Source organism: Erythrolamprus reginae, chromosome 3, assembly GCF_031021105.1.
Source record: "Erythrolamprus reginae isolate rEryReg1 chromosome 3, rEryReg1.hap1, whole genome shotgun sequence".
In the NCBI taxonomy this organism is placed as follows: domain Eukaryota; kingdom Metazoa; phylum Chordata; class Lepidosauria; order Squamata; family Dipsadidae; genus Erythrolamprus; species Erythrolamprus reginae.
The window spans coordinates 66430152-66440617 of record NC_091952.1 but is presented as its reverse complement, the minus strand read 5'-3'; the positions used below and the strand labels follow the sequence as shown (position 1 = coordinate 66440617).

At 37.7% G+C, this 10466-nt stretch overlaps 1 protein-coding gene across 2 annotated transcripts; it reads left to right on the top strand.

The window, feature by feature from the left end:
• The first annotated feature begins 76 nt into the window (after window positions 1–76).
• Window positions 77–8399, top strand: LOC139165701 (bcl-2-like protein 15). Of its 2 annotated transcripts, none has more exons than XM_070748927.1 (5): window positions 77–138; window positions 306–514; window positions 3951–4075; window positions 7184–7402; window positions 8221–8399. In XM_070748927.1, exons 2-5 carry the CDS (start codon window positions 358–360, stop codon window positions 8251–8253), a joined length of 534 nt encoding a protein of 177 aa, XP_070605028.1. In that variant the 5' UTR covers window positions 77–138; window positions 306–357; the 3' UTR covers window positions 8254–8399. The 2 variants fall into 2 exon arrangements, with proteins under 2 accessions (XP_070605028.1, XP_070605027.1); XM_070748926.1 differs by having other exon boundaries at window positions 3948–4075.
• Window positions 8400–10466: the final 2067 nt, after the last annotated feature.

The window sequence follows — 10466 nt, the reverse complement described above, 5'->3', positions numbered from 1 at the left end:
TCTGCTGCAAAATGCCTTGAGTCCAAAGGTTATGCATACAATATCAAATATAAAAATATCTACTTCCTCTTAGTCAACTAAGTATCTTGAATGGTAGAAGAGAAAGCATTGTTGGACTTGATAGTCTGAACGCTTCCGGTAATTAATGTTTTCTAACTATAATAGATGACAATATCTTAAAACGATGATGGTGGAACTACAGATCACAGAAAACCTAAATAATTTTATTTTGTAAGTTATGTTTCCTGTTCTGACTTGTAAATAAAGGAAGCTGCTGGAGACTGTTTATGTTTGACCTCTTCCAGACATCAGAAGAAACAATTCCTAGAAAATTAAGTTTGAAATACATACCTGAAGATGAACAACTCAATGACGTTTGAAGAACAAACAGAACAAATTGTGGAAGCCTTGTTTGCTACTCTTTACATGCCATGGTTAAAAGTAACTGACCGATGCCTGGAGCTCCAGGGTGAGACAAAAATTGTTGTACAAGGTGCAAAGGCTCATTTTCAAGGTACGGTAAGTTGTAATGAGGGAGGGAGGCTTTGTATTTCCCAAATTTTGAAGTGAGGACCAGCTTTTGATCTTCTTGCTTGGAGTAAAAAAAATAAGTCTGCTATCTATACTGGCTTTTGTTAAGAGTCCAAAAGTAGTTTCTTTACGCCATAGCACATAAAAGCTAATGGAAACCACAATTTTTAAAGTATTTTAGCATTCTGTCATCTTAAATTGAACATTTACATTTAAATGTAAATATTCTTTCCCCCTAGGCCTTTACAATTCTTGTATGGTATGTTTGTATGTATGTATGGATGTTTGGTTTTACAATAAGGGTTTTTTAGTTGTTTTAGTATTGGATTTACATGCTGTTTTTTTGTTACTGTTGTTAGCCGCCCCGAGTCTACGGAGACGGGCGGCATACAAATCCAATAAATAAATAAATAAAATAAATAAATATTTAAAATTCCAAATTAAGATTTTTAAAAAAAAATCTTGATAAGAACTTGCTTCTTAATTCTGAACTGTGTCTGTAATATCAAACACTCCATTCTTAAGGCATAATAATACTCCAAAATAAAGTTTTAAAATTGAATAGTTCTGTTTTAAACGTACAGTTTATTAATTAAATCATGAAGGTTTTGGTAAAATACTTTTCTAAGTCCCTTTCCAATTTCAGAATATTGCACATGGAATACAAGGCACTTTACTGGTAGAAAGAAGGCAATCCCTTTATTCTCAGGAGCTAAGTGGGATACCTCTTGGGGGTAGGCTACAGAGGATGGGATACTTTTAACATTTTATTATTTATTTATTAGATTTCTAGGCCACCCTTCTTGAGACGACTCAGGGCAGCGCACAACATTATAAATGCAACAATATATAAAATAAATCTAAATTACTTTAAAAGAATTAAACAAATTACTAAAAGTGTTGAATCCCATATACAGTCACACACATTCATTCATTCAATTCAATCATTCATAATATCAGCCAGAGACAATCTCATCACTCACGGTCCCCATGCCCGCTGGCAGAGATGGGTTTTACGAGCTTTACGAAAGACTAGGAGGGAAGGGGCGGTACATATCTTTGGAGGGAGTTCATTCCAGAGGGTCGGGGCCACCACAGAAAAGGCTCTTCCCCTAGGCCCCACCAGCTGACATTGTCTGGCCGACGGGACCTGGAGAGGCCGATTCTGTGGGACATAACCGGCTGCTAGGATGCATTTTATAGGAAAACATGTTTAAGTATGTGCATGTAAGCATTTGTGTGTGGGATGGATGTCAGCATGATTGTTCTGCTGTAATATTATGGCCAAGTGCCAATTTAAATCTCCCCCCCCCCCTATAACTGTAGGCTTATTTTTTTTGTCTTGTATATGGTGTCTAGCTAGCTCTTTTGTGGGTGAAGGGAAGCATGGGCATAGAGGTTTTGTCTTTTTCATTTCCTTTACCAGGTTGATAGGTGTCAGTTTTTTGTTTTGGCCGATTGTACTTTTGGTGATTTTTAGTTACATTTTATCTATTTGCATGCAATATAACATTGCTCCTTTGGGGCAGTGGAAATGGATATTCTTCTTTCACAATAAGTTTTGATTATTTCCACAGGTAAATGTTTATTACAATTTCTGGATGTTGTTAATTCTGCTGTGGGTGCTACCATTTTCATCAAGGTTCTGTTTGCCTCACCTGCCTGAATTATCATGGATTGTGCTATATGGGAAAAATGGTATTTAAGGAAGCAGGTTTTAAACACAGTCAATAGAGTTTTCAAAATCCTAAACTGCTAAGTAGCAGGAAAGATAAGATATACAGTATATGAAACTAAGATAGATAGATAGATAGATAGATAGATAGAGAGAGAGAGAGAGAGAGAGAGAGAGAGAGAGAGAGAGAGAGAGAGAGAGAGAGAGAGAGATAGGAACAACAACAACAGATTTGAAAGGGACCTTGAAGGTCTTCTAGTCCAATCCCCTGTTTGGGCAGGAAACCTTACACTACTTCAAACAAATGGTTATCCAACATCTTTTTTAAAACTTCTAGTGTGGCAAGCTATTCCACTGATTAATTGTTTTAACGGTCAGGAAATTTCTCTTTAGTTCTAAGTTGGTTTAGATAGGTAGGTAGGTAGGTAGGTAGGTAGGTAGATAGATAGATAGATAGATAGATAGATAGATAGATAGATAGATAGATAGATAGATAATTTTAAGAGCCCTGTTGGCACAGTGGTTAAAGGCAGTGTCCACCACCCACAGTTCGAACTGACCTCAACAAGATTGACCTTTTCCGTTTTGTATTTTATTCCTATTGATAAAACATAATAAATCTATACATGAAGAAGACTGACTCAGCCGTCCATCCTTCTAAGGTCAATAAAATGAGGAGTCAGTTTGTTGGGGAAAATATGCTGACATGCTGTAAAGCATTATGGAGTGGTATATACGTTTAAATGCTATTACTATCTTTAATTACTTTTCTGGGTAATAGCTACCAAAGGACACATATCGGTAATAGGGAAATGGTGGCCATTCAGTCCATGGTCTTTGCAGATAATTTAATGGTTAATTTGGTAAGACATGAAAGTGAGAAGAAGCAGTCCCTAAATCAAATAATAATGGAAGAATTGCCCCCAAAATTGAAACTGAATCCAAATAGGTCAAATTCTGTCTCAGACTGTCTCAATTATGAAGCAGATAAATTAATCTGCACATGCTGTAGACATTTTGAGGTTTACGATCATTACATACCAAATCGTTAACTGTGTAATGTATGTATCTATAACTTTGTTAATATCTATTAACTTTCTCCCACTGCTTTTATCTTCACAATTATGTAAGCCAGTGCTTCTCAACTATTTTCTATTATGCCCCCTCAGGAAGAAGTAAACATTTCACGCACCCCCAACTCTCCGCCGGGACAATTGCTTGCAATATTTGGCACATTTTCACTGAAAAAACTCAAGTGACTTATCAGCGTGATTGTGGTGTAATGTGTTTAAGTGACACCTTAATTTATTTGGCTTCATGCTGTCCACTACCAACATTTTTAGACACAGTAAACATACCAGTCTTTCCTCATCTCCCACTGTAGTCATAGTGAAGCTGTGAATAAGTAGTTGTAACCTGAGACTAACCTATATTTTTTTAAATAAGCAAATTTAAATTCTCTTTACCTAAATTTAAAATGGAGGCAAATGTCATATGTTGGTTTTACAATAGGGGCTTTTACCTGTTTATATTGGATTGTCATATGCTGTTTACTACTGTTGTTAGCCGCCCCGAGTCTACGGAGAGGGGCGGCATACAAATCCAATAAAAAATAAAAATCAAATCAAATCATATTGGACAAGTCAAAAAGGTTTAGAATTGAAATGGAATAGAAATTGAACTAGAATATTTTTGTATAAGGATAGAACCTGTAAATCAGTATTGGCTTTCTGTTAACTAGCAGCTGATTCAGCAAGCAGTTTCGATCCAGTTCATATTGCCAATTTACTGAAATCTTTAGGAGATCAGTACAATGAAGAAATTGAGGGCCAAGTAAAGGCAGTGATTGCAAAGAAAAGCAGAAAAATGGTAATTACCTTTCTAAGCATTCTTGTCAAAATCCATCAGTTTTAGTTTATCATTAACTATTAGAACTTATCTAATACTACTTTTTTGTGGCTTTCTAGATGCAAAGCATTTTATATTTGACTGTTTTGATCTCTCCCAGTTTTGATCTCTCCCAGTTTGATATGTTTTATGCTCTTTTTAAAAAATATGTTAATTTTGTTGAATGCTACAATTAAAAAGGTATGAATGACTACAAACTTTAAAAAAAGAGGGGGGGGGGGAAACCAAGTGCGGAAAAGAAGACAAAATAGAAATAAATAAAAATGATGTAGTAAAAAAGTAGAAGAAATATATAAAGACGTAACTCACCCCTCCATAACAGGTGTAAACAATTTTAGTAATTTATACCTTCTCTTAATATACAATAAATTATCAATGCTTCCCAATATGTCGTCTCTTGTCTATAAACAAATCTTTTTTGTTTATAAACATACATATATAAAATAACTTCATATCACTTCCCTTTACTTTAACAATCTTAATCCCTTCAAATAATATCCTAGAACTTGGTTTCTTTTCATTTTTTTCTCTGTCTTATCACAAGATCCTTCAAAACATTAACAAAAGTCTATTTCGAAGTCTCATATAGGGAGGCTATCCAGACCAGTGGTGAAATCTACCTACGTGTTCGGAAGCAAGCAATTTGCACTGTCACATGCACTTTTTCAACCTCTGAGCATGCACGTAAGGTATACCCAGTGGGTTAAAAAAGAAAATAGTGGTGCCCCCGTTGGGTGGGAGGAACCACCACTACTAGTTCTCTGAACTACCGCTGGCCACCACTACCAGTACACCAGAACCATGCCAAACCGGTAGTATTTCATTTCTTCTGAAATCATAACATAATAATAATAATAATAATAATAATAATAATAATAATAATAATTTATTGGATTTGCATGCCGCCCCTCTCTGTAGACTCAAAGCGGCTAACAACAATGATAAAAACAACATGTAACAATCCAATAATAAAAACAACTAAAAACCCTTAATATAAAACCAAACATACACACAGACATACCATGCATAACTTGTAATGGCCTAGGGGGAAGGAATATCTCAACTCCCCCATGCCTGGCGGTATAAATGAGTCTTGAGTAGTTTACAAAAGACAGGGAGGGTGGGGGCAGTTCTAATCTCCGGGGGGAGTTGGTTCCAGAGGGCCGGGGCCACCACAGAGAAGGCTCTTCCCCTGGGGCCCGCCAAACGACATTGTTTTGTTGACGGGAACCGGAGAAGGCCAACTCGGTGGGACCTTATCGGTTGCTGGGATTCGTGCATAAGCCTAAGAACCCTAAGAATATTGGCAAAAAATTCAAGTATGGTTGGCAGAGTTAACTGGAGAGGAAATAGAATTTAAACCAGAATTATTCTTACTGGGAATTATAAATGGAAAATATAGTAAAGTAAAGCAACTGTTTTTCTTTCTTCATTTTGGAAACTCGGGCTGATGGAGGAATGCATGGCAGAGTCTTTCCTCCTCCTCCCTCTCCCCTGCCTCTTGTGCACACCATCCCAGCTTCGCCAGCCAGCCAGGGGTAACAAGAGAAGGAAGGAGAGTGAAGTCTCTGCTGCAGGTTGCCCTCATTACTCTGCCAACCTGCCTTTCCAAAAGGAAAAAGAGAAAAACAACTGGCGGAAAGCCCCAAAGAATATATGCAGGGCTGCAGGGCTTTCTCAGAGTGGGAAGAGGCACAGGGCATAAAGAGAGATAGAGACACACACACACACACATATACCCTCATACATACTCACAGACATAGATACACACAAACACCGAGAGGGAGATAGACAGAGAGGGAGTTACCTATTTTCCATAGAAAACATGGAGTGACTGTGGGTCATGTGACTGATGGGAGTGAGTGACATCCATTTGATCATGCCCACTCAGATTTTGTGGTTCCAAGCATTTTATTTTCTGTGGGACATGAGCCAAAGTGGCTCTTTGAATGTTTAAGGTTGCTGACCCCTGAACTAAAGTTACATAAATAGGATATATACAATGGTGAAATCTAAAAAATTTCCCTATTGGTTCTATGAGTGTGGCTTGGTGGGCATGTGACTGGGTGGGCATGGTCATGTGACTAAGTAAGCCCAAAAACCAACTTTCACACACCAACAACACAAAATCCACACAACTGACTCACACACAGCGCAAAAACAGTTGATTCCCTACAAAATGGCCCCTACAACAATAAGCAGGATGCTCGCAGAATCATGGAGAGCTCAAAAACCAACTATCACACTTTACACAAAAATAACACAAAAGCTACACAACTGACTCCTACACAACTGACGCGCACACAATGCAGAAGCAGCCTGGACTTCAGAAAATAGCCACCCCTACAACAAAGCAGGAACCTCACAAAGTCACAGTTCCAAGGAAGAAGTAGGGTTTTAAAAAATGCTTTAAAAAACGTTTTTTTAAAAAATAAAAGGTTGTTGGATGATCCCTCTCCAGCTGATTGTCAAACAGCTGAGAGTTGGGACTTCTTTTTTTACTACCAGCTTCAGGAAATAGGTAATAAAAATGCCTTTTAAAAAGTAAAAAAAAAAGGTTTATCAGCTCTGATAAGTTGAGCAAAAGGTGGAAAACTTTTTTTTTTTAACTTTTTAAAAACAATTAGATTCAGAGAACCGGAAGTATTTATTACTAACAATTCAGGTGAACCCACCCAAACAGGTAGCATTTCACCCCTGGATATATATTAAGTTACATGATATTTTAGTATTTATGGCAAAGAAAATGCCAGAACGGCTACACTGTGTTCAATGTTTTTAATGTATGCTTAATAAAATGAAAACATTTTTTAAAAACCAGGCAAATATTCTTCAATCCATCCAATTTTAAAATATTTTGTTCCATTATGTATTACTAAGTCAAATTTAACTGATCTTCTCCTTTAATTATAATCTTTAGTTCCTTATAGTTCCTTCTAGATATTTAATCCTATTGATAAATGTTTGATTCAAATTTTAAGGCGAACCAAGGTAAGTTCCTCAACATAAATACTTGCTGTCTTTCAGTAACTGCATTTTTTTTTTAAAGTATTCATTCTATTTTTACAGATAAAGAAATTTGGAGAAGTAGCAGAATCTCTCAGCAGGAATTGGGTCACTCAAACTCCTGGGCTAGAGCCTGTAAAAGCTTTTCTAGCTGTTGCTGTGAAAATGTTTGAGAAACTCATGGAGGAAACTCATGGAGATAAGGGCCAGATAAACATACTCACGGAAACAATCAACAGAAATCCTGAAGTGAAAGGCTATATTGAAAGTCAAGGTGGCTGGGTAAGTTAAATTAATATTTAACTGTGACTTAGCAAGTGGATAATGGCATTTAGGGCCAACCATCAAAAGCTCAGAAAACAGAAAAGAAATAACCAGCAGAACAACATGAATTACTATTTCATTAGTAATAGTGAATAAACCTATGAAACAGTCAAAAATCTGAAAACACCACTTGAAAAAAGTTGTGTTCTATTTTAAAGATTTATTCCTCATGTTTTAACTGAAATATTTCTGAATGTGAAATTCTAAAAATGAAACAATCTGCACTAATACAAAATGATCCACTCCTTTCTCACATGCACATGAGTGCAGAGTCCTTTATATCCTGATTCATGGATGTCACTAATGTGCAGTTTCCAAACAACAGGCAGAAGGAGTTGATTGCTGAGGACAGCCAGGGACAAGCTCCTTCCATATTTAACTGGTGTGCCTTTCGTCCTCTATCCAATTGTCTTTCCTTTCTTTCACCTATCTTATATATTCTCTTCCTGTCATATTTCCTCTCCTCTAAGCCCACTTTCACTCTTTTTATATTATCACATGTCTATTTTCTTCCTATGTACTTGTGTATTGGACAAATGAATAAATAAAAATAAATAAATATTTTTATTTTGTGCAGTGATATTCCCTCCGAGTATAAGGTATGGGAGCAAATACAATGGCATCTACTGATGTCATCTTCAGATCTTAAATCAAAATCCCAATGTGTTTCACAACAATGGATTCAGGATCATTATATATGATACTTTGGAGAAAGGTCATTTATCATCCCTTCTGCCCTCATTTATTAGCAATATTTTTCTTTTTCTTTCTTTTAGGGTAATCTTGCAAGAAGTCTAAGCAACCCATAATTTCTTGCTTCCAATATGAAAATCTCATCTGCTATTTTGGAGGAAATAGAGCTGGAGAGTTGCTTCAAAACTGGAAATAGAACTGCAGATTAATTGAAAAGCTATATACAATTCTGTAAAGAAACAAAATAAATATAAATACGGTAGCTTGGTTGTCATTGCAATTAAATTTTGAGTCAAGGAATTTCACAGATAATTCCTGCAGTCACAATTCCATATAATACACCACACCAGTTTACAGTCTTCTGCTTTAATAGATAATCAGTTCCTTTGTCCTAGTTATTAATATATTCTTTTTTTCATACGAAAGAAATATCAATATCTGGGAAGACTTGAGCATTAGTTGCATCTCATTTTTCTGGAGTGTTAGTTGGTGCCAGTTCTCTCTGTATAAACATTTGCAGGATAAAATATCTGAGGAAAAATATTGCACAACATATTAGAAAGCTTTAATTAACCATAATGGCATGTGAAGAAGATAGTTAAGAATGCCTAAAATAAGAAAGATAGAAGAAATATGGGTTATTAAACTATGTGTTATCAATGCCTTATCAGGAAACTTGCCTCATTTGAACCAAATGACAATGATTTTCCCTCAGTTTATTACCATGATATAACTCATATTGCTCATGTGTAGTCTTTACATGTAGTTATAAGGTATAATTAAATTAAAATTTTAAATTACTTAGCAGTAACTGGTATGAAGCATTCTTTTTTATGGACAGTCCTTTCTTTTTTAATAGATATGGCAAGATTGACTGTTCCGTGCTTGCTTGAAAATCTTTGTTTTTGAGCAAATTGCACTTTCATATGTCAATCTCATATCGTTCAAATGTGTTGAACTCAGAAATCACAGTCAATGTTTTCCCCTACTAGTTTTGTAGGCATCGCTTGGTGGGTGTGGCCAACCCAAGCCACGCCTACCAAGCCATGCCCACAGAACCAACAGAAAAGTTGGGCCAAGTCATCTAGTGTTCAACATTCTCTCCTACTTCTCATGTTTGCGCTGTGTATATGAGCCCGAGTAGGAGAGAAGGAGTGAATGGGAGTGGAGGGGTGAGACCAGTCAAGTGGTACGATTTATCAGTTCTCTGAACTGCACATATTTGCCATTACGGTTCTATAGAACCTGTCCAAACCTGCTGAATTTCAACCCTGGTTGAGCTACATTTCCCACTCCAAGCTAACAAAGCTTCATCTTGGAAAATGTTGAATATATTCATCCCGTTTAAAGTGGTAGTCTTTGGGAATGCCTAACTTCATGGCTAAAATAAATTATATGTTTCTATAGCATTCTTTTAAGAGCTCTGGTGATGCAGTGGTTAGTATGCAGTATTGCAGACAATCTCTGCCCACAGCTTGGAGTTCAATTCTGACGCGATTCGTGATTGATTCAGCCTTCCATCCATCCGAGTTTGATTAAATGAGGACCCAGATTATTGGGGCAATATTATGACACTGTAAAGAGTCCAGAGAATGCTTTAAAATACCATAAGGTGGTATGAATGTCTAAGTGTTACTTAAGAAAATTCAGCTATTTTCTAGAATGAGTTTAAAGAAATCAGAATCAAAGAAACAATGAGAAGAATGGGGATTATTCACTGTACAGCAGGGGTCCCCAACCACCGGGCCGCGGACCAGTACCGGGCCGCGGGGCATGTTGCACCGGTCCGTGGAGTCAGCAGCTGCCGGCCCTCATGCCGCCACCCCCTCCCTCCAGCGCTTCGCCTCCCGCCGGGCAAGAGGCCTCGGGAGGCAGGTTCTGCCGGCCACAGGACGATGGATGGGACAGAGGGGGGGGAAGGACCGAGAGGCTCAAGCCTCTTTTGGCTTCTGCTGCGGGGCGCTTTTGCGTTTTTGGCTGGGGGGAGGCAGGAGGGCCAGCCTGACCCCCTCTCTCCAGCGCTTAGCTCCCGCTGGGCAAGAGGGCTTGGGAGGCAGGTTCTGCCGGCTACAGGACGATGGTGGGAAAGAGGGGCGGGGAGGACCAGCACCCCCATGCTTAATCCTGCCCCCAACCACGCCCCTTTCCGCCCCCACTGGGCCATAGAAAAATTGTCTTGCTGAAACTGGTCCTTGGTGGAAAAAACATTGGGGACCACTGCTGTACAGTATATATGTCTTCATGAACTATAATTCCAGTTCTCAAACAAATGAAAGAAAACATAGTACAGTGGTACTTCTGCCTAAGAACGCCTCTACTTAAGAACTTT

What these genes read in the sequence shown, in the direction of transcription:
- LOC139165701 (XM_070748926.1), top strand. Translation starts at nt 358, where the DNA reads ATGAACAACTCAATGACGTTTGAAGAACAAACAGAACAAATTGTGGAA. An exon ending in CAAAGAAAAGCAGAAAAATG is followed by an intron (nt 4,076 to 7,183) that starts GTAATTACCTTT and finishes CTATTTTTACAG; the next exon opens with ATAAAGAAATTTGGAGAAGT. An exon ending in TTGAAAGTCAAGGTGGCTGG is followed by an intron (nt 7,403 to 8,220) that starts GTAAGTTAAATT and finishes TCTTTCTTTTAG; the next exon opens with GGTAATCTTGCAAGAAGTCT.